The sequence below is a fragment of the Mya arenaria genome, chromosome 9 (genome assembly GCF_026914265.1).
Source record: "Mya arenaria isolate MELC-2E11 chromosome 9, ASM2691426v1".
NCBI classification, from domain to species: domain Eukaryota; kingdom Metazoa; phylum Mollusca; class Bivalvia; order Myida; family Myidae; genus Mya; species Mya arenaria.
In genome coordinates, this window is record NC_069130.1 from 36,119,132 (window position 1) to 36,142,477 (window position 23,346).

A 23,346-nucleotide genomic window follows, 5' to 3' on the forward strand; every position below is an offset into this window, starting at 1 on the left:
ATTCGTCTCTTTGGTTTAAATTTCAGAACTTGTTACATTTACCTTTTCAGTCTTCGTCCTAACTCCTGTGCGCTCCTTCATTAGCCGTATCCCATATTTTTCACTCCTGACCTTATTTTTGAATTCTTCGTAAGACATAGAGCTGTCAAAGTAAGCTCTTTCCGATTTCCAAATTCTATTATTCAATCTTAACCTTTTCTCTGTCTCATCAATTTTGGCCCAACTCTACAACATATTCATCCTGCTTCTGTTCTGCTAGAAGAAATCTTCGCTAGCAACGTTATCAAAGTTCTCTTCCCAACGCTTCCGTTGCTTTGGTGCCAAGATGAAGTATGGTTGTTTTCGTCTGTTCTTTCAAGATCTTTCTTAGGGTCTGTTTCCAAACTTGCTCAGAGTAAATTTGTCTGACACTTTCAAGTTAAAACTTGAATTCTTCAAATGAGGACTCGTTCTTTGGTACAGGATTTTTGGCCGAGAACGATGCCAAATTCAACTTTACATTCAGATTCATTTATCTCGCTCCTTCCTAGTTCACTTTATTTGCCTATTGAATCAATTCTGCTTCAACTTCCTTCTATCAACCTCATATACAGACTCTATCTTTACACATTTCAAGTTTTCGAATACTTTCATTTAATTTTGCTCAAGAAAAATTAGAGCCCTGTCGTCTGCTTTTAATTCCCTGTACACACTCATTAAGAAATGAATTTGGCGTTGTATTACTAGTCACAAACCCATGTTGAGGTTCTTCAAGAGTATACGCAACATTGGCCCTCTGTGCATATGTTTATGGTCACTTCCTTTAAGATCATCCAATATGTTGTAATCTAGTTTCAGCTGACAAATCCAGGTTATCAATGGACCTTAATTCCGGTTCATATCTATTCGAGATATGATTGTCCAATGTCAATGTGTGACTCCGTTTTTTTTATCAGTTTCGCCCTATGTTCATTAAACTGTTTCGGTTCTAACCCTTTCCTCTTTCTCTCTTCAAGCTCACCTAATCTTCGCATTTTCGCCTCTTCCATTTTCTACGTTTCACTACGTACTTCCTTCGTAGTGTCCAGTTGATTATACGGAGATCCACCTTATGCCATTTTTAAATATATCCCTTTCTAAATTTATTACTTTCAAATCAATCAAGTCAATCAAGGGTTTCTGCGACGTTAACTTTTGGTAAGTAAAACCTTCTAAACTGCCAGTATCTTAAATGAATCATATAAGATGTAGACGTAGCAGTTATGACTCTGATGACTGGTAGATTTGTAATATTAATATTGGGCGAGAGACCCTGGTGTTTAATTATGTTCTTAATATACCTCCTTACGAATATAGTGTGACATCGCTAAATGCAAATACAGCATATTAAATTTTCGACATACGGGTATGTATACATGAATGCATTGTCAATTAAATAAATAAATACTTCCATTCCTTAAATAATCGGCCTTTCAGCAATAGCAAATATTTTGAGCTGAACGCAACATCGATCTTTCGGATATGTTCGGATGACGAATCATCGCGTATAACTGACATAGCGTACTACTTGTATGATTGAATTTTTTTTTAAGAAAAGTAAACACACACTATCTTCACTAGGGGGCGGATCGCTGCAGACGAACCGTCAGATTCAGCGGTAAAAATGACCGACATTGATTTCGGAGCATTTGATGCTGATGTTTTTGGTATACTGTCAGAGTTAGACCTTCGATTTGATTTCAATGCAGTTACAGATTAAAAAAAGTTTATATCACGCAAACAGACAAGGAAACTAATTGTTAAACTGAAGGTGAAACCGAAACTCGGTTACTTGGTCGATTTAAACTAAAAACAGAAAAAGAAGATATAATGTTATTTATATAAAAACCAGGCTGCAAAAATCTTAAAATAATTTAAGGTTTGACTATTTATAGAATCTATCGATATTCGCTTATTTTAACGACTGCTCACATTGACCTTGAATGCTATAAGGTTGTCCGAGTGTTAACTCGACAATGCCTGCATCCATGGCCCTCAAACTTGACTTGGGGGTTTGGCCTGTCCAGTAGATGAACCCTATTGATTAAAGGGGTCATCCGGTGAAAGGTCAAGGTCAGAGAGACCTTAAACGCAAATTGAACTATTTCTGGACATATGGTCATTAAAATTGACATGATGATTGGGCCCGACCAGTAGATTACCACTATGTCTTTTAAGGATCATCTAGCCAAAGTTCAAGGTCACAGTGACCTTGAACACAAAAAGGATAACAAAGCTTCTCCGAGTGATATTTCGACAATGCCGGGACCTTTGACCATCAAACTTGACACTGAGGTTGGACATGACCAGTAGATGACCCCTATTTATTTTAGTCTTCGGGCCTCAAGTGAAAAGTTGTTTTAGTGATAACTCGATAATGCTTTGCAATCATAGCCCTCAAACTTGACTTTGGGGTAGGGCCTGACCAGTTGATGACCCATTTTAATATTAGGCGTCATCGGGTTAAAGGTCAAAGTTACAGTAACCTTTAACGGAAAAAGCTTGTCTTTGTGATAACTCGACATTGCCTGCACCCATGGCATTTAGTTTTGGGGTGATCGGTCGATGAACACTATGGATTTTATTGTCATAGAGTCAAAGGGCAAGGTCTTTATTCATATTCATCGTTTAAACTACATCATATTTATTTATTCCCTGTTGGTAATAGAATACATTTTTATCTGCAAATATCAGTCAACATTTGAACATGATTAAAAAACTGTACGTACTATCTTGACTCTTTGAATGGTCATAATCTTAAAACTGCCTCAAAGGCATCTAATGTCAAAGACAAATCAGCTGTCCTTTTTGACTATGCAGATTTCATTCAATTGTCAAAATAATCCTGACAATATAGCGCTCAGGGGAGGGGAGGTGGGGGTGTATAGTGTTTGACAAACATCTCTTGTTATTTTATATCTTTATGATATTTCATGAAGTGACTGTTATTGTATTTCATTCCTAAATATTCAACAAAAACCCAGAAAATGTGTTATAAATCTTGGCAGGAATATAAACATTGTCCATGGCCAGATCTTCAAAACAGCAAACCGTACTCTCAACGGGCTTCAGAAAGTCGAGTTGCGGGAAAGTCTAAAAAGCACAAAAGCGTAACCAGCAATGGCGATTAACATATCTAGTAAAAACAGGGAGGTACTCGGATTTGAGGTTATAGGGGGTGCAAGTCAGGGATGCATCTTTTTGTCACGCAATTCTTTACACACCAATAAATGGTATGATTTAAATGTGAATAGTTTATTTTTTTCTGTCTGAAATGGTGGATGTTGATGTATTCTGTTTATTTTCTGTCCGATTTAGACATGCACATTCAACTCGAACGCCTTTTGAATGAATTGACGAAGTGAATTGTTTTTAAACTAATACCTAAGTGCTTTCTCCACACAATCCAATTATTTTCCATTGGTAAAATTGCAATCATGTGCTTAATAATGCAAAAAAGTTTGAAACAAAACCTTTCGAGCATTCTTGTTTTGTACTGCATGTTAATATCGGAGGTTGTATGTGACTCTCGTGGACGTTTGCGGCGCTGTATCAGTTGAATTCCTCTCGAATCCCGGACGACATGCAGTACTTTCAACAGTATCATAGTCGCTAAGTCTCTTTCAATTCTTATTTTAGATATCAACACATCTTGTGCATCAAACAGAATGGAAACGTCGTGTCACAAAATAATGAAATGGGAAATTTGATAAGCCATTTTCAATCACCGCAAGCTGATACAGCAGGTAACACCACCAATCAGTTGTTGACATATAATTGCTCTTTCCAACCTTTATGCTGTTTAAACAAATTCAAACGTATATATTTTGCTCAATCTATTTTGTTTATTGTTACTTTGAGCTGGCATTGTTTTGAAACATAAAAGATAAAACAGTATGTTTAAATTCTGACGTTCATAGAAAACATGATTTTTTATTCAGCTGTGGAATCGATCTTTTCGGTAAGGACGTCGACTAGTGGCTCTTTTACTGAAGGTATCGTGCGAAGCTTTTTCAAGAAAAAACTTTCTATTTCACTAAGAAACTCCCTTTCCCGCTCTCAGTTCATGTTTTCGAAATATTTAAACAATTCTTGACTCACATGTATTCGTAATGATCTAAATAAACATTATGAAAACACCGATATACTCGTATACTCGCTTGCAGAATACTCTTATAATCGCTTGATGCAATGTTGAAGTACATTTAATTTCATTGAAATATAGCAAGGTTTCTCATGAGCGATATGAATTTAAAATTTAGAAATATTTAATTTTAGATTCAGGAACAGAGTCGGCTGGTACAAACAGGCGTAAGTAAATTTCATTTCAAATAATGGAAAAATATCCTTCCACTTTAGTTTCCAACTGTACTCACCTATATCAGGTCAACAAGGGTGATCAGGCTAACATTTGGTTTGTTAAAAATGTGGACAAATCCGTTTCTGTTTTAACCGCTCTACAACCTAGATATTTTTTCTACCGCGCCGCTACCAAGCAAACACATTACGTATTTGTAACTATTTTCCACTAATCATCTTTCAAATTATGAGCAAGTGAATACTTTTTTGAAGGAAAGCATCATATCATGTTTTGCAATTATTAAAATGATAAAATAAGTTTACTAATGGGACAACTTTTTATTTAACGTTGTACCAATGTTGTGTTAATGACTTTGAGAGACTTTGCGCTTTTAGCTGTTTCCTTAAAGTCAAATAAACGTTGTCCAAACGTTGTGACAACAATGTTCTGGTCGTTTTGATAGGCGCAGTATCATGTAATACCTTGTTTGATTAATGTACATTGCGCAGGTTACTGTTACATTTATGCCACAAGGATGGTTTACGTTTATTCCACTTGATGCCTTGTACATTTGAACTCGACCAATAAAAAGGGCATAACTAAAAACGTAAGATTCGAGTTATATAATTTACTATTTTCAAACATACAGAGATTATTTTGATTATAATTATCATAAAACATAAATTTTACGTTATATAATACTGGGCAAGTGCTTTTTTCGGACTCCTTTTAAGTGTTTTTTTTTTAAATTACCAAAAACGTCAAATTCAATATTGGTTATGTTGTTTCATAGTATAAACTAATATTTCCACGATGGTTTTTTCTCATGTGTTGAACAATCAACTTTAAATAGTAAAATTGGCTCCATCTTCTATTAAAATTATTACGTTGTGACAACCTTATAGCAACGTTAAGCCATAACGTTGTCACATAACGTTGTTTTATGACTGATGAGATTGTTTAAAGATGTAACAACGCTACTTTAGCAACCAATACATAACCTTAACACAATTGTAACAACGTCATTATAAATGGTTGTCTTTACGGTGTGGTAACGCTGTATGCAGGAAGAGTATCAGTTGCCATAGTTACGTTGTATAGACGTTACGAAAACCTCCACATTTAAAACGTTATTTTAACGTTATGGTATAACGTTAAACACAGCGTTTGGGTTAGCGTCGTTGTACTTGTACTAACGTTATGTGTTTGCTGGGTACCAACTGATAATAATAGATAGAGACGATTAGAACTGACGGAAGTTCTCATTTTAACAGTTAACTAATGATCAACCTTATACTTGTTTAAGTATTTATTTACCAATATGTCAAATAAAACAAAAACAACACCAATTCAATTAAACCAGTCAGAGCAACAGCATTTCATTGTCCAAAATGAGATCTCAATGCCGTATAACTGAACGTGGACAGGCTTTGGGGTTTCACTATGACTTTAGGTAAAGGATTATCGAAGGGTCCTGCATCGTGTCGACCACTCCTTCTCTCACGAAGAGCCTTCATACAAATCAATGCTAATAATGCTAATAATAACCATTTTTTTATTTAAAGCAATTACTGTGATTGCAAATACATGCATTGTTTTTAAATCAGGCAACTGAAAGCTTATATGACATTAATAACACACACTTCCTAACATTTGCTTAATGTTCAAATGCTCAATGATCCAGTACAATGTGCTATTTTCCCATATCATAACCAGTCCCTTTCTGTAGTACTCTAGCCCTTTTGAAACTCGACACAGGCACTGGCACAGGCACAGGCACAGACACACGCACACACACACGCACACGCACGCACGCACGCACGAACGCACACACACACACACACACACACACACACATACACACGCGCACGCACACTCACACGCACGCAGGCCCACATGAACATACACATGCATTCATGCATCCATTCAGTGAGGCACGCTCAGTTGAAACTAGTTTTCAAAATTATTTTATATGTTTATAACCAGTACCGTTTTGTAAGATGGTTTGTAAGTCACACGATATTGCAAAGGAATCAATATTACACAAAAGAAAAAGAGTTCCTGTTCCCCGTATATCCTATATCGGGTCACCTACGTACCTCGTAACCTATATATCACGTAGACAAACTGTTTATATTGATCAAGACGCCAACACTATTTGAAAAATGATTCATTTATTCATCGGAATCGGAAAATACACGCCAATTTGGAACGATATAAAGATTAATAGCTCAATATGGTAAATATATGTGGCCACTGCATGTCTATTCCTAATGTACAAATGAAATTGTGTCATTCATGTTGGAGGGATGCTATATTAAAGAACGGGCAATTGGCAATGCATGTTGGTCCGAGATCTCGTACGTAACAATCATACAAATAGTGACATAAAATACACCTGCCTTCTGTACAAATACATCAATTGAATCAATATACGGAAGCAACAATATGAAAGGCGAACAAACATATTAGTATTTCCATTATGAAGTCGCATATCATTCCAGCCGCCCTTACGAAGTGTGAAAAAAGGAAAATCCAGATTTAAACTTTTGTCAATGTTGCCTTTTTAAAAAGACATTATTCATATCTAACTGTTTATTTTAGGGATCAGAGAGGATTCTGAAACCCGCCGTGGTAGTTTTCCATCTCAAGGATATGAATGTATGAAAAGTATACCGATTTATAAATGTGCTGTATTTGTCGCCTTTTATATGCTGCTTGTTTGGCCGTATGGGTTTATGACTTTCTACAGCAAATGTTTGTTTGTTTTAAAATAGTTGTTGTTAGTGGATATATTTTAGCCTCAATAAATAATTTAGCGAACTTCAACCACATCAAAGAAATAGCAAGTTTGATAGACTTGACTTCTGGTGAATAAATTTATGTCTGATTTCTTAAACCTTAAAATATCGTTGTTTTTTAACACTTATTATTACATTACGTTTTGCAAAATTGGCTGACATGTTCCAATTGGATTCAAAACGCCAAAATGTATGTATTTGCAATAGTAGTCCAATTGTAACCTTGTTATGAAATCGGTCTTTTTTCATGTAGCTGGATCGCTGGCGTCGGTAGAGACAATCAACGAAGTGGAGAACAATCAAGTTGTTCATTATGGAATTTCTGAAAGAAATCAGAGAAAAATTCAACGGATGTTCAAACACCTGAAAGACAATATCGATATTGATGGAATTTTGGACCACTTCATTGAAGATGGAGATTTAACCGAAGACGCTCAGGAACAAATAGTTTACAACAACCCCCGAAGGAAGCAAGTCGAATTGTTTTTGTTTAAAGTGTTCAGATTTAAATCGAACGCGTTCGATCGATTCCTAAAATATATTCGAGAGGATCAATGTCTTGTCCATTTAGCCGATCAGTTACAAAATTGTGACAAATTACCAGGTAAGGCTATCATTGTCGCACCATGGCATTCCGGCATAGCTTTTTTTAACTCTTTTATTCTATTATGTTTTAAAAATACCCATACTGGATGAGTACCTAAATCGGAACTGTACCTTAATATGGACCACCCGTTATAAAGGCATTTTTCCGATTGCGATCGGTTTATGTACGATATTAATCAATATAGACACTTGCCTTAGATACTAGTTCCAAAGAACACGATACTCCGGTAAATATTTCTAACCCTGTTATCATTCAAAGTTTTCATGTTAAAATTTCAACACATGGCACGCAGAGGAATGACTTCATGCTTGCCACAATTAAAGCATACTGTTACAGTCTGTATATTTTTACTTAAACCGCTAAATTTTATTGACAAAAATGACAAAAAAACAAGCTGGAAATAAAGTAAATTATTAATTTTCTAAAACAAAACATGAAGCAATTATATGAAATGATACATGAAAATAAATTACGAGTTAAAATTGTTCCATATTTAGGTACTCTGAGGACAAAAATGGCATTCCTTGACTGTGCGGTTAATAAAGTACTTTTCATGCAGATTGGTAGTATCTTGAAAATTACCATTTTTATCAATTAATTGGTCTTGAATCCTGGAAAATTTGTAGTTGTGGTGCAAGTCTAACTAAAAATATTTCAAAAATAGTGCCGAAAGTGTTCCGATATAGATACTCACCCAGTATAGATGTTACATGAAACTTAATCTTTATAAATAAAATGCTTTGAAAGTTGTTCTACAACGCTTTTTTCATGACAAGCACTTCTCATTGACAATAATTACACTATAACGCGAGTCATTTTCAAAGTCGACTTCGATGAATTGCAGAAAATTCATGGTTTACAGGTCTTGAAGACATAAAACTAAAACCACACGAAATTCGACATCAAATTGAACGGTACAAAGAAGATATACTGAAGCAAATAGAGCCAGAAGAAATTGCAGAATATTTAATTGTATACGAAGTGTGTGAAATTAACGAGTACGAACATGTTGTAAGTCAAATCAAAACGTCAAAAGAAAAAGGGTTAGCATTGCTTGAAATGATACAAAGACATCTCCCAAGGAGCTATCAAGTGTTTCTGGCCGCTCTGAAGGAGTTGAACAGGACAGGACTTTTACAAACATTGCAAAAACAGCATGTCGATACGCCACACAGTAAGTGATTTTTCATTTTATGATTAAATTAATGGCATGGCCGATGTGATATTAAGAAAACTGAACAGTTTACCATACTCGAGGACTAAGTATGGAAAGCTTTAATGTTAGTTTATAGCCGATCATATTAACATGTAAATATCTTAAATGCTTACTTCAACTGAAAAGCAATTTCTAGCAGAGAAAACTTTGTTTTGACTATATGTATTTGAATAGCGTAAGGGTTAGCTGTATTATTCTAATCTGGATACGCATTGATTTGATAATATGGCTGTATTTGATGCAAAACGTTCTTCAGCGAACATCCGTCTTTTGAAAGAGTAAGTGACGTTTTCATTTTTGTGTGGTATCGAGCCTCATAAGCAGGCACACATATTTATAATCATTTTTTGGTTTAATAATTTAATGTAACATCTTTTAAAGGCATATTTTGTAATCGAATCGCTTGGTTAAGAATTGTTTAAGTCGTTTACGTGAATACCTCAACAAAACGTATTTTAGCAGAAATCGTCAGATAATAATTATCAGTGCCTGCAATGAAATGACAATTTTACTTGTACGTCGGATACCTTAAGGATGCATGAAAGAGTCTAACTAACAGTGAACAGAAGGTAATATTCAGTAATTATTCCTGTATATTCAATGATCATGCATATATTTGACGTTTTCATTCCTTGCAGGCCAAAATGTCACTAGAAATGGAATAACAACAAACGTAACATTTACAAAACAGTCTGATTTGTCGTCTCTGGTTCAACAGATCGGAGGTAGATATCTCAAATTACCACCTGATAAAAATTCATATCCGCCCAATTGTTTTTAATGATAAAAACGTATCAGATAACTTATATCAAGTAACAACTATCATATCAGCTACTAGTAATTTTAATCCGAATAAATTGAAACTGTTGAGAGGCTTAATGGACAACTCAGCATCACTTGTTCTACCGAGATTTTCCTGGACGGCACCGAGATAATTTTGGCCACAAGAAACGGAACCCCAAATTAATACTTAACCATTTTTCCCAAATTCGCTTTTAGGTCATTCTGGCTACAGTTTACGGTGTACAAGGGCAACTCAGTATGATGAAGAAGACCTTGTCGAAAACTTCAGAAGCGAAATAATTAAGGCAAAGATAAATCGTAGGCTTATACCAAACACACACACAATGTTGTACGACACAGTCAGTGGATCGTTGATGTTCCACCTCAAATGGACCTCTCAGGCTTGGAGACAACTGAGTGTAGAAAGGTTGAGAGAAGTTCTCGGCAAGGTAGTCAACATACTTATGGAAGAGGGAAGCAAAGAAGATATCGAATCACAAACGTGGAATGTTGAAGTTTGCACAATACCGAATGCACTGAATGTCCGTCCATCTACAGCAGGTAAACTACGGTCAGCAGTTGTGATCTCATCAAATCCCTTTTTAGCAGGAAGTTCATCATTATGAGAAATGCGAATCATGATTTATTTATTATTCGCAACGTTCTAAATGCATAAATAATATTCTCAATATATTTAAGGTTTTTCTCCTTTTTTGGCTCAACTAATAATTAGTTTGCATATGCATATGTAAATGCCTAGTAAGACTCACTCTCAATAATTCTTTATTTGCTGTTATATCATCAGACCAAAAAAAGGCTCTACAAGTCATTGCAGAACATGAAGAATTCCTTGCAACAGAACTTAATGGGCTGCGAATGGCTGAACAAATGAAAGTATGTGGTGTACTTTCAAGCGATGATGTATCCGACATTCAGAGTAAATTAGACCGAAGGTCAAGAGCGGAGGCTTTTTTGAATAAAATAATCAGCGGGGGGGAAACTGCAGCTGAAGCTTTTCTAGAGCAACTTAAGAAAGCGAGACATAGGTACCATTTCATCACTCGCCATTTATGGCCGGAAGATGATGACGGTATGCATTGTTTTTTAGATGAAGACAATAAGTATGCTGAGTTGTTGATTAGATATAGGACGTCATGTGAGTCTTATCAATGTGGTCTGACAATGAATGTTTATAGGTCGCATGGTTACAGCAAAGGTGGGGATCGCATTGGCTATATGATAGGAACTAATTAATAAACAAATAACCTGGAACTCAGGGCCTTGTAGCGAAAATAGCCCTGCTTTGTTGCTTCAGTCATATATTGTAATCATCGATATGTTCTTGTTTAGTTTGCAAGCGGTGGGTTCGATCAGTGTTGCACTTCATTTGTGTGCAGTAAGAATGAGAATCATACGGTTAAGAATGGTTTCATAGGTCTGAAATGATTGCAATTCTGGAATTCTGTATTGGGATATAAGATTAGGGAGTTGAAATATACTTAATAATGAGAAAGACCAATCTAGATTTTAAGAGTTATTGAAACTTTCAGCTTATTTTTTTGACGAAGATAAGTGTAAAAATGGGCTAGGTTGAATGGTTTTGCTTTAAAGAAATGAAGTGCACAATTTAAAACTAGAGATGTTTTTAAAAGAAAAATGCCTTTTCGGTTGATTTAAACATCATAAGTCATGTAAACAAAGATTTTATTGTATGACACTGGTAGGAAATAGTTTAAACTGAATGCATTATTTATAAGTTAGTTGTCTGCCTCGGGTCAACGGGATCTTGGGTTGTAAACTCGGTTTGAATAAAACATTATGTGAAGACGATGCTCATTTCGTTTTGCAGTTCGAGTGTGAGAGCGAAGAGGTTTTTCATTTAATACTTCTTTAAATATTTTCGCTTTTACACCGCTCAAACAAACTGAGCCTGTCTCTGCCATGTCAATCGAATGATATTTAAGTGTTAACTATTATAGATTTATGTTTGATGGCAAACAATATGGGCGCTTTCTACCAAGCCATAGTGGATGGTCTGTCCCCGTTCATTTTGTCGAAACATAAACGTGAACTATGTTTACCAGAAGAGTGTTTTCACAATGAAGATGTAATTGCAACTTCAACGCAATACATCATGGCACAGGACAATGAAATAAAACTTCGATTTCTTCTTGTGCTGTTGGAAGAACAAATTGTACTCAATGATGTGTACACGAGTGTTCGTTCGAAGATGTCCCATGACAACACAGGTATAATCTATTATTTAATCAAATATCAACACAGCTTATTATAATTATTACAGATTTTCTATATATATATATATATATATATATATATATATAATTGTGATCGTATGTAACATTGTTGAAACATGTCATACTTGAATAAATGATAAAAACTCTGTTAATATCCTATATATGCAATGCCACCAATTCAATAGTACGAGTCCTTACCAAATAAGATAATATATTTATTATGGCGACAAACTTTCCCCGTTACGATCATATACTCCTTTAAGTGATTATTGTATACATTTCTTTCCAGAATGCGATAAAAGGCCACTGGAAAAGAATACTCTGCATTCTGAAACCTCGGCCGGAGTCCAGCTTGGACAATGTACCGTCGTGAAAGAAAAAGGTGACTACTCTGTTCCTTTAATTATTGAAGCAGTCCATTTAATTTTGTTTTATTCACTGAATTTGTTATATTGGATCAACATGATCAATATATCTACCATACAATGCAAAGCTGGGGTGTTGGGGTATACAGTAGTGAGCTTGTCGATCAGTCTCTTGGCTTTTACAGTGTCCGGACGATGATTCATAAGAGGGTCTACAAATTAAAAACAAATGTTTGGCACACATGTTAACACCACTTCCAGGCTGACTTTCGTAACAAATAAAGTTATGGCCCTTTTCAACAGAATTTGCAAAAATAATGGTGTCCAGACAATAACTTGAAAGGGTTGTCGGATTTAGACGTTTTGGTACACATGTTAAAAACCATAAAATGCAGGTCGACCTTTGATACTGGCTACCAATTTTTGACGAAATAACGGCCCAATTTTAACTCAGAATTTGCCCTAAATTCAGGTACACATATTTACAGAAAGATATACATGTCAAGTCCGGCTTTCTACTTAGAATCCTCCAATGTTTGACAGTGTTATGGCCCCTTTCATGATAATTCCACAGAACAAATTGGTATATGAGGGTCAAAGGATATAGATAATGTTTGGTAAATTGTTCTTACATCATAAAATGCCACCCCAATGTAAAAAGGTTACCATTATGTGTCCGTTCGGCGTGGTATTCGTCACTAATTTACTTGAGTTTGCTATTTTACAATCAAGAATCATTAAGCATTCAATTTTGTAAATCAGAATAAGTTATATAGAAAAATCACTTACGTGCATGACACCAAAAGGCTAAATATTCTACTTTCAGATACAAAGGATGCTAACCAAAAAGAAAAATTCGCTGACACAATTGGATATGAGTCGTTTCTGACCACAATACGCAGATATATATTCTGTGGAAGTAAAGATAGGCTCAAGTCTGAAAGGCTGGAGCCAAAGCAGATCCCGACTGATGATAGTGCTGACAATGATAATGACGTTAAGATCTTCAGAGGGAGAAATAACTTACCTGTTGACGAAACATCGTTTCAAGACGAAGGATATTTCACGATCAAAATAGATAAACAATCAAAACAAGAAAAACTTTGAATTTAACGTCAGGAAGTAATCTATTCGCACCCATAAGCTCATTAAAATTTTAATCATTTTCATTATCCAGAGCTTAACACGGCTTAATTGCAACTTGTTACATTCCATTGTATAACAATTCATTCTGATCATGTTTATTTAACTCGTGTGAGAAAATGTTGCTGTTACTACAGAGATATTTCTTTCGGAATATCGCAAATTGATTATTCAGGAAAAGAATCATCTGACATTGATTAGAATAAGGACATTAACATGAGAATTGCATAAACGAGAATGTTTATGAATGCAACTTTTTAATATACAGCAGTTTTCATATTGTTACTTGTAAGACACAGAGTTGAAACGGTTTGGAAAGAAGAGAAAAAAGATGTTGTTGTTTTGTTGTCTGTACCACTGTATTTCTGTATATATCAGCGCAAGTTAGTCTGGTTTTTGGTCACCAAGCCGGATTAAGTTATTTTTTGTTGTTTTTATGTTTCTGTTGGGGTTCTTTGGTTGCGGGGGAGGAAGGGGGAGGTAATTCCCCCATTACCCAAGACCACACCTACATGTAGCGATAGTGATTGATATACTGTTGTTACACCTTGTTTTATAATCGTTGTATAATATGCAAGTTTAACATAATTTTTAAATATGAATAAATGGAAGAACAGTCCGGTGACAGCGATAAATGCACCTGGTGCTGTTTGCCTGTATTTGCATTTTGAAAATCTGTTAACGCAATCATCTTAAATTTTTATTCAATGTAACGTTTCAACGGATTAAACTGATTTGAGTTTTATGAAACAGTTCTTGATAATAACTGGTTATGTAACTGATTCTGTTGATGAATTGACAACGTGAAGTACTTCTATACTTCTGAAATGGGACGACTCCACGGATTTACTCATATAATTTCTTAGTGAATAAAAGAGCTATGGAATTTCTTCCAAAAGCTGATTCCAAGGAACATATGAACTGAGGCTATTGAATAGCTCCCGGGTGACACTGAGAAATTATTCCAGGAAGAAACAATATACGAAATGAAACTGTGAAAGTACTCCCTGTTGACACTTAGAAATAATTGAAGAAAGAAACTATAATAATTTTACGGAATTAAGCTTTTTAAATTATCCAGGAGGAAACAATTCAAGAATAAAACTGTTTAGGAACTGAGTGTATGGAATTACTCAAGGATGACACTAAGGAAATATATTCAGGATAGAACTATACACAGTGAAAGGAGGCTTTTAATTAATTATTACTTTAGAATTTTGTCAATGAAATGATGCAATGGGATTAACCTCGGACTCGTTCGATTTCTATTACTTTAGGATTGTGTCAATGAAATGACGATTTAAAGCTAATCCCGGAAATTGCTTAATGAAATGACTCTTGCTTGTTAAATGATATGGATCAGCTGATCTAGTTCCGTGTTATATAAATACTTGTTTTGTAAAGAGAATTTCAAGAATATTATTATTATTTTTGCGGGGATATCGACTGCATTCCTTTTTAATTATTTGTTAATTATGTGTTGCGTTGCAGTTCTTTGGGTCTTCCTTTTGTTTGTTGAACCTTGATCTTTAGGCATGATAAAAATATTTCTTCACTGTTTATTTTGTAAATTCCATGGTTCTGTACGTAATATAAACTTACATTATTCTACCAATCGTTCATCCCTTTTTTGTGTTATATTGGGGTATGTCGTGTCTTGTCTTTGTAACTTTTTAGCAGAAAGAATAATGTCTAATGGTTTTATTCATCAATGTCATCCAAAACAAGACGAGTTGTCTATGTCTTTGTAATACCTTTTTACATGCTTTTTGTTTTGTGTTTTGTTACTGTTTATTCACAAATGATTTATCTGTGATCTATATGTATTAGGGTCCTTTATAACTGCAATATTGCTTCTTTGTTCATGTTTTATACTACTGCATTTCTCAATTGACAAAGTTTCTGTGTTAAACAATCTATTTAACATTCTCAAGGTCATATGAGCCATCATACACGTTAATATGTTTATAATTTGGTTGACGTTTTTTATTTATTTTTCTTTCGTTTTCGAGTGATTTCTAAAAGTTCTGAGTATTATGCAACAATAATTTAAAACGCGATATAAAGCAATTATGTATGTATGTATGTATTGATTGTGTGTGTGTTTTTAATATTTGTGTTTTATATCTGTCTAATGTGACGATGAGCTGTATATGCTTAAATCAAAAATAAATTTTCTGTTATGTTCTGTTTTGTTCAGTTAATTATTGGATTTTAATACGTGGTGTCATATAGCCTAATGTCTATGAGGTCAAGGTCACACTCAAGTGTCATAAGTTAGAATGCTTTGTATTTTGGCTTGTCTGGATTGTAACGTGGCCATGTTTTCGGAATTTACACCCAAGTGAGAAGGTCGCTGTCACACTAAATAATCATTGATTAAATAATATATAACACATCGACGCACTTAAACAATTTGATAACTGCTGTTTAGTTTTGGCAAAGGTTTCTAAAAACTAGCTTCTTTCAAAATTCAAAATAATGCAGCTAGAATCTCGTTACAGAAATGATTGCGGAAGTATTTCTGACTGAGGTGCGCAAAAAGTTCAATTCACCTGTTTTGCCGTTTCGTGTAATGTCTATCTTTAAAATGAATTTAGTCAGCGCGCTAACACCTACAGAGAAATAGTGTAAGTGTATATAAGTTCTTCTCAGAGCTAAATGCGCTTAGATAATATATTGCAGTACGATAAGAGTTCAGTTTTATCAGTCCGGATATTCGTCTTTAATGAATATACTTATTTCGTCTCTTCCTTTACGGAGGCCTTCAAACCCGCTACATCAGTTTGCATAACGGCGAAGAATCTTGATTTAAAGTGGGGTATATGATAACAAGAAACATTAGCTTATTGTGCTATTTTCCGACATGAATAACAAACATGCATTACATAACATAGCAATAAATCGGTGACCTGAAAATGAAAACATATTGTTTTAAATAAATCATATAAAAGAAAAAAAGTATTTACAAAAGCTGTTTCTTTATTCTTTATTATTTTTTTTTTCTCTATTTATGCAGATAATTACAAAACGAAAAATGGACACTATACAATGATAAAATCGACTTGTTTTCCCAGCTGTACGGCCCGTCCACTGGTTAAATGGTTAGTTTCTTCTATCAGTTCATTTAAGAGTAATAATAGTATTCATTTTAAACAGCAAACTTGTACATATTAGTATGTACATGGGAATTAAAACATAGAATAATATAGTGTAGTTGGCAAAAATGGTTATGAATTATATATTTTTTACTTTAGCTTTTAAGAAAAATCTTTGGAAAGGATTGCTTTGAGGTATATTACTCATCATGAAATTTAAATATTATAATATTTTGCTAACATTATCAAAAACAGTAACGTACGAATACATGGCTGCTCCCATGAGCTTCATAGAGAGCATTTGTCTCTTGATCTATATTTCCAGAAGAATACACCAAGCGGCGAGGTCACGATGAGATAGGCTTCAACTGTGAGATTTACTGGTTAAGAGACTGTTTCTTTAGCAGTTTATTCACGTCGAAGTTGTTACAGTTACGTATCCTTGTTTTTTTTTCATAAAACAGTCGTTCTGTGTGCTAGTATTGATATGCGGGTATTCCACATATCCTTAAGGATTCACAGGAAATGTGATTCCTGATCATTGACTGTATGAATGATGTAATGCCTGTAGTTGACTATTGACCCTTCCGAATGTGAAGTGAGGTCTAGGACATAAGCAATGTACACGTTGTTTTAAGGTCCCATAAAGTATCTTCAATGTGTGTCATAACGACCTACAGATGTTCCATCCTTGTCTATTCAATATTCATCATTGGTCGAGGGGACACAACTGCTAACTAAGTCAACATTCGATTATATTATGTTGTCTCCTTGAATGCCGTTAATATGTAAGGGATTCAACACATTTTTCATCATATCACATATTCATGCACTTATAGTCATCATGAATTGTTAATTATGAGTTATACCCCTTTCCGCTGTCGGCGCTGAGATGCCGATGGTGGGGGTAACAAACGCTGTGATAATAATCGTTATCCGTTATCCGCCGTAAAAGTTTCACGGTAAAAGTGTTCACGCTATCCATTGTCAACCATCCAGTAGTATATTGTCAGATTATAGTCCAGATGTTAAGGCACAGTTAATTTCTTTTGTATTCCATTGTTTTGGAAACAAAATGTCAAATGGCTTGAATGACTCATTATTCTTTAGTATAAACACAAATGCTATTTATAAATGTTTCTGCTCAAAATATCAACGCATTGGTATACGATATCCAAAAAAAGTATCACATAGATAATTTCGGGAAGCATTTAAAACGTTACCGCTCTCTTCAAGTGTCTTTTTTCCGGAAAGCTCTTGTAATTAGATATTAAGGGTTAAAAGATTTTTTTCGGCAAACATCTTGACAACCATGGCGCTCCATGTGCAGCTGATCACACGTCTCGACAAGCAAGCGTCATGATCTGCGGCAGATACAGTGTTTTACTGACCATTTTGTAAATGAGGCTAGGGTCTTATAACAAGTTTTTTATAACAATAATTGAATATTGTTTCAAATTACTTAAATGTTTATTTAAAATCCGTCAAATGGCCAAATCGTCACCTCTTCCAAAAATAATAAATAATATCAAAACAAAAACAATCACCGGCGCGGGCGCATGTGAATTTGATTTCCTGTCACGAAACCAATAAAGTTGGAGTCCCTCGGAAACCATGGTTTCCCTTACAACACAAGAACACACTCATGCGTAACATCGTGGTCACATTGGATTGTACTTGCTGAACCTTCCCTTTGAAGGACACATTTTTGAGATAACCCACATTACAGAGTCCTATTAATAAGTGATAAGATAGGAGACAAATTTCACCATTTATATGCGTAGATGGATTAATGAAATGACTTTTCAAACTATTTTAGTGTTTTCCTTTATCATATTTGTTGACTTTACATCAGCGGATAACGGTCAACAAACGCGAGTTCTTCTTCATGGCAATGATGACATTGCAGCAGCTCTACAGCTACTGACCACCGAGTTCAACCAGCTGGCCACAACAGTCAATCAACAGAATACGGACATAGCGAGCTTGAAACAGCAAAACAATCAACTGGCCGCAAAAATCGTGGCAATTGAGTCGAAAATAACACAGTTCGAGACTCAAATTGATCAGCAGAAGTTGGACATTGCGACACTCTCGTCGAATCCAAAAGGGGGTATAATTATTTATCTGTATCTATACCTGTCGCTTTCATTCCTTTGAAATAAATTTGTTTTACATGGACGTTATATAACCAACTTAAAGTTTGTAGTGGAAACTCAGGTACTTGAATCATAAAATATGATATCAGCGCCCAATAAATGAATCGACTTAATAACTGAACTAATGTGCCCAAAATATTTGGCTGAGAAAGCGATGAACTATATATTCGTTTAAAAAGAGATTTTGAAAATCATAAGTAGCTATTTACTTAAGCAGGTTAGAATGAACAGTATATGTTCTTTTTCAAATTTTCGTCTGACTCTTTGCCTCTGAAATTCGCTGTAATTAACTGTTCTATTCAATTATTATTTCCAGACAAAAAAGTCGACTGTAATTGATGATATCCATACACCTACCTTAACCTTCAAACATTGATGTAAAAACGCGACGTCATTTTATACGTTGTGTAAATACACATGTAGTGCGTTACAACTTTCAAAACATATTAAAATGGAATATGTTTTACATTCTCGTGCTGTTTCTGTGAGAATGGAGTACTAATTGTCTCTCAAGTAAGTAACATTGCCATTCGTGGTTAGGTGATACCTGAGCTCATAACCAATATTAATTCACCACAGCACTCATGGGTTAACTATATTTCTTAATGCAATTCAGAAAGAAATACATATGCAATGAAATAAAAAATGTAAAAACTATATGTTATGCATTACAGAATGTAATAAAAATACAATGCAAATTGCATTTCAGAACAATATGTAATAAAATAAAGAATATAATAAATACCCAATGCTATTAAGCATAAAATATATTTGTAATACGAAACAAAAATGTTATATGTAAAGAAATACAATGCAATTATGAATGTCATAAGATGAATTGCAATAAAGAATGTAACGAATGTTCAATGCAATTATGAATGTAGCAACTACGTGTGTATTGCAATAGGGATTCTAATAAATATGCAATGCAATACGGGCTGTGGAAACAGTCATGCAATAAATGATGTTAAAAATATGCCATGCAGTTATGAATGTAAAAGAAATATGTAAAGCAGTAAAGAATGAAACAAATATACAATGCAATAACAATGTAGCAATTATACGAAATGCAACTATGATTGGAAGAAAATAAGTTATGCATTGAAGTATTAAAATATATACAATGCAATTAGGAATGTGACAAATATATGTAATACAATAAAGAAGGTTATTAATATGCAGTGAAAAATATCACAGTGAAAAAGTGATGCAATAAATAATGTGATAAATATGCAATGCAATAGGGGTTTAACAAATAGGTGGAATGCATTAAAGAATGTAATAAATATGCTAGGCAACTAGAAATGTAACAAATATATTTATTGCAAAATGAGTGTTAGAAATATGTAATGCAAAATTTGATGCAACAGTTACGCAAAAGTACTGTTATACATATTTAATTCCTGCTCGAATGTTCTATTCAAGGTTCGGTTTACACAAGATGGGGCAGAACCACGTGTCCAGCCAATGGAACCGATCTCGTTTACGCAGGTTTGCTTTGGTCGATGATTTTATATGAGTCTAAGAGTGTCAACCTCTCCTCCTTGGCATTTGGAAAAACGATTATGTTCACAGCAATGCGGAATATTTCTTAAATACTCTGACACTTATTTGAATACAAGATTGTGGTTTGTGCTTCCCTTTATTAAAGTGCAACTTTAAGTACAAGACTGCTAAAACTATCGATTCAAGGCTTGAAATTGGTGCTTATGCATTAGCCGAAAGGAAAACTAAGAAAATGTAATTGTAAGTCATTTTTATTTCTGTCCTTTGGTTTAAACTAATTTATTTTAGCTCGATTTTGAGGATCGGAAGGTACGGAATACCGCTGAAATGGGAGGGACTCCAGGGAATCAAATGTGGTGGTGGAGGGTGTGGGTAGAAATAGTCTATTGAACTACTTGAATGTCCGAGTAAATACACACCAAACACTGATTTTGAATTGAAAAAAATACTCAATGAATGAATATGAAAAATCGATATTTTTTTCAAATGATTTGTTTGTAAAGAAAATTTATCTACAGGTTTAATTAATGTTGTATACTAACCATACAGGCTACACCGCTGGAAATACGTACGATGAAGTTGGAGCAGCTGACTATCTATGCCTAACATCGCAGCCACTTTGGGGGGCTTATGACGACTCTTAGCAGAGATATTCGGCTAGAATATATGGCACAGAATACCAATTTTTCGAGCAGGGTTTTCCAAAGTCAGGCGCGGAGTTTTTCGGCAAGGACTTACGCGAACATGATGCGCCCTGTGCTGTATGCCGTACATCGCGTGAAACAAACATAATGATTCCAGGCAGAAACCAATGCTATCCGGGATGGACAAAAGAATACGCTGGCTATCTAGTATCATCTCTATCCGGTGAACCAACTTATACATCGGGAACTAACTACGCCTGTCTTGATTCCAACGCTGAAGTAGAAGATGCCGATTACCAAAACAACAATGGGAAACTAATGTACTTGGTGGAAGCAGTTTGTGGGTCTCTTCGATGCCCGCCCTATGTACAGTATCGTGAAATCACGTGTGTCGTATGTAGCAAATAAATTCAGTATCACGTATACATTGTTGTTTATTCATGAACCGCTTACCAATTTCTATCTAACTTCAATAAAAAGAAAATATTTGGTCGATTCTTTAAATTCAAGATGTAATTCACAGAGTAGTAAGTAATGTGTCTTGCATTGACTGGCATTGACAAAAACACACCAGATAGCCAGAGTATTTCTTTGTCAACCAAGGATAGAACGGGATTCTGCCTGGGATGATGAAGGTTGTTCGTCGTGATGTATTCCTAACCACACATTTTGTTGCGGTCGTTTACATATTTGCTTCCGTTGGTGTCACATATCTGGGATGACCTCTTGACCTTTGTGCATCATTGTCATATATAAATTGGTCCTTGGCAGCACCGTCCAGATTATATAATGTCATGTAGAGCAAAACATGATGCGTACTATATTGGCGTTCGTAAAACTGGACAAAATTTAAACTGATTCTAATGTTAAATATCAATAAGGAACATTGTCTTTTTAACACATCTTATTCCTTCAATAGTATTATTGAAAACAGATCCTTCCGAAGCACCAAATACAGACAAAATAATTTAATACTTTTTATTCTCTTGGTTTTATTAAGCCTGTTTTAGCAAAAACTAGTATTTTGGAATTTCTGAAACAACTTGTCCATAATGAGCAGAATGCCAGGACACTAATCCGGCAATTGAAAATGGGATGTTAAAAAAACACCAGAGCGTTCCGAAAGGCAACATGTACGTGTATATTTAAACAACCATTTAAGGTGCTACGTTCAGGTATGTGTACGTCGTACAAGTTTCAATAATATAATCGATATCCATAAACATCTGAAATAAAATATCTACGCTTACAGTTATAAGAAGGATTGTGCAAGGTGACATAGACATAGGCGGCGCAAGCATTTGATGTCAGGTGGCTGCGCTTAGGGACGCAACATTTTGGCAAATAATATCTGACTGATTTTGTCATCTACGCGCTAGGTTGGTAACGTGTGGATTCAGTTATCACCACAGATAAGAAAGTATCTCAACTATCGGTCCCAATTACATTCTGTGTACATATGTATTCCAATAAATCGTACATTTATATTCTTCGTTGACATTGGGGAGTAAATTCCAAAAGAGGTTCCATACAAGCAATTGATTGGCTTTTCCCTTAATCCTATACTTATATAATATATGCTGTAAATGTACTTTTATTTCAAAATAAATGTTTGAATCAAATTCCAATAGCCAAAACTAGGCCCGTTTTATGTTTATTTTAAACGAAATCCTGTTTTCACCTTCGACTTGTCGATTAACGGGTACCTTACGTCATCAAATCTTTCGTTTATTTTCAACAGTAGGAATGTGTGGAGTCAATAATTATCGCACAATTGTTTTTTGCATAGGTTAAAGTAAGACATGCTCGTTCACAAATATATAATAATGGGGCAGAGAATGCTTTAATTTCCAAAGGAGTAATAACATTTGTTAGGCCAATTCTGTGCATGGGCACTTTTATTGTTATTGTGTCTATAAATAGAATAAGTGTACCGTGCGAGCCAAACAAACACCACCAGATCCCTTCAGAGAAAAGCATCCTCGACTATGAAGGGGTCTGCTGGTCTTTATATACACTAACTTCTCTATTCACACAGAACCCGGGCTTTGCTTATTTGCATATTATCAAGTTAACATACGCACTACGAACGTACTTCCGTTTATAACGGAATTATTATGAACGCACATCCGCCGCCTACAGCGGACCGTTACACAATGAATGTACATCCGCCGCCTACAGCGGACCGTTACATAAGGTAGCTTATAAGATATCAACATGGCTTATCAGTAGTTGGCAAGAAAAATGCAATATTTCTTTTGTTACTTCAAAATGTTATGCCGTTGGAAAATAAAAAAATACGGCTTTCATTTTCAAAACAAAAATTGTCGTCGTGTGTGCGAATGATGCTCAATATGTAATGTTTCTCGAATATGAAGAATCTTAAATAAATCTTGGGGGGGGGGGGGTATAGTGTTATGCTGTATAAAATGTGCGAATTATTCAAATACG

At 34.9% G+C, this 23,346-nt stretch overlaps 1 protein-coding gene and 1 pseudogene across 2 annotated transcripts in view; both read left to right on the plus strand.

Annotated features, from left to right (window-relative positions):
* LOC128246509 (uncharacterized) overlaps nucleotides 1-15,645 on the plus strand; it is a 32,164-nt gene extending 16,519 nt beyond the window's left edge. The window contains exons 2-13 of one of the 2 annotated variants that reach the window (XM_052964737.1): nucleotides 3,658-3,764; nucleotides 3,960-4,013; nucleotides 4,297-4,329; nucleotides 6,923-6,979; nucleotides 7,373-7,723; nucleotides 8,589-8,900; nucleotides 9,581-9,667; nucleotides 9,942-10,286; nucleotides 10,531-10,815; nucleotides 11,705-11,974; nucleotides 12,270-12,362; nucleotides 13,172-15,645. In XM_052964737.1, the coding sequence (XP_052820697.1) occupies nucleotides 3,716-3,764; nucleotides 3,960-4,013; nucleotides 4,297-4,329; nucleotides 6,923-6,979; nucleotides 7,373-7,723; nucleotides 8,589-8,900; nucleotides 9,581-9,667; nucleotides 9,942-10,286; nucleotides 10,531-10,815; nucleotides 11,705-11,974; nucleotides 12,270-12,362; nucleotides 13,172-13,452 (2,217 nt within the window). In that variant the 5' untranslated portion in view covers nucleotides 3,658-3,715 and the 3' untranslated portion in view covers nucleotides 13,453-15,645. The remainder of the gene's footprint in view (nucleotides 1-3,657; nucleotides 3,765-3,959; nucleotides 4,014-4,296; nucleotides 4,330-6,922; nucleotides 6,980-7,372; nucleotides 7,724-8,588; nucleotides 8,901-9,580; nucleotides 9,668-9,941; nucleotides 10,287-10,530; nucleotides 10,816-11,704; nucleotides 11,975-12,269; nucleotides 12,363-13,171) is intronic. The other variant, XM_052964738.1, reaches the window with a different exon arrangement.
* A 2,738-nt stretch (nucleotides 15,646-18,383) lies between these two features.
* Nucleotides 18,384-21,303, plus strand: LOC128245971 (short-chain collagen C4-like; annotated as a pseudogene).
* The last annotated feature ends 2,043 nt before the right edge of the window (nucleotides 21,304-23,346 follow it).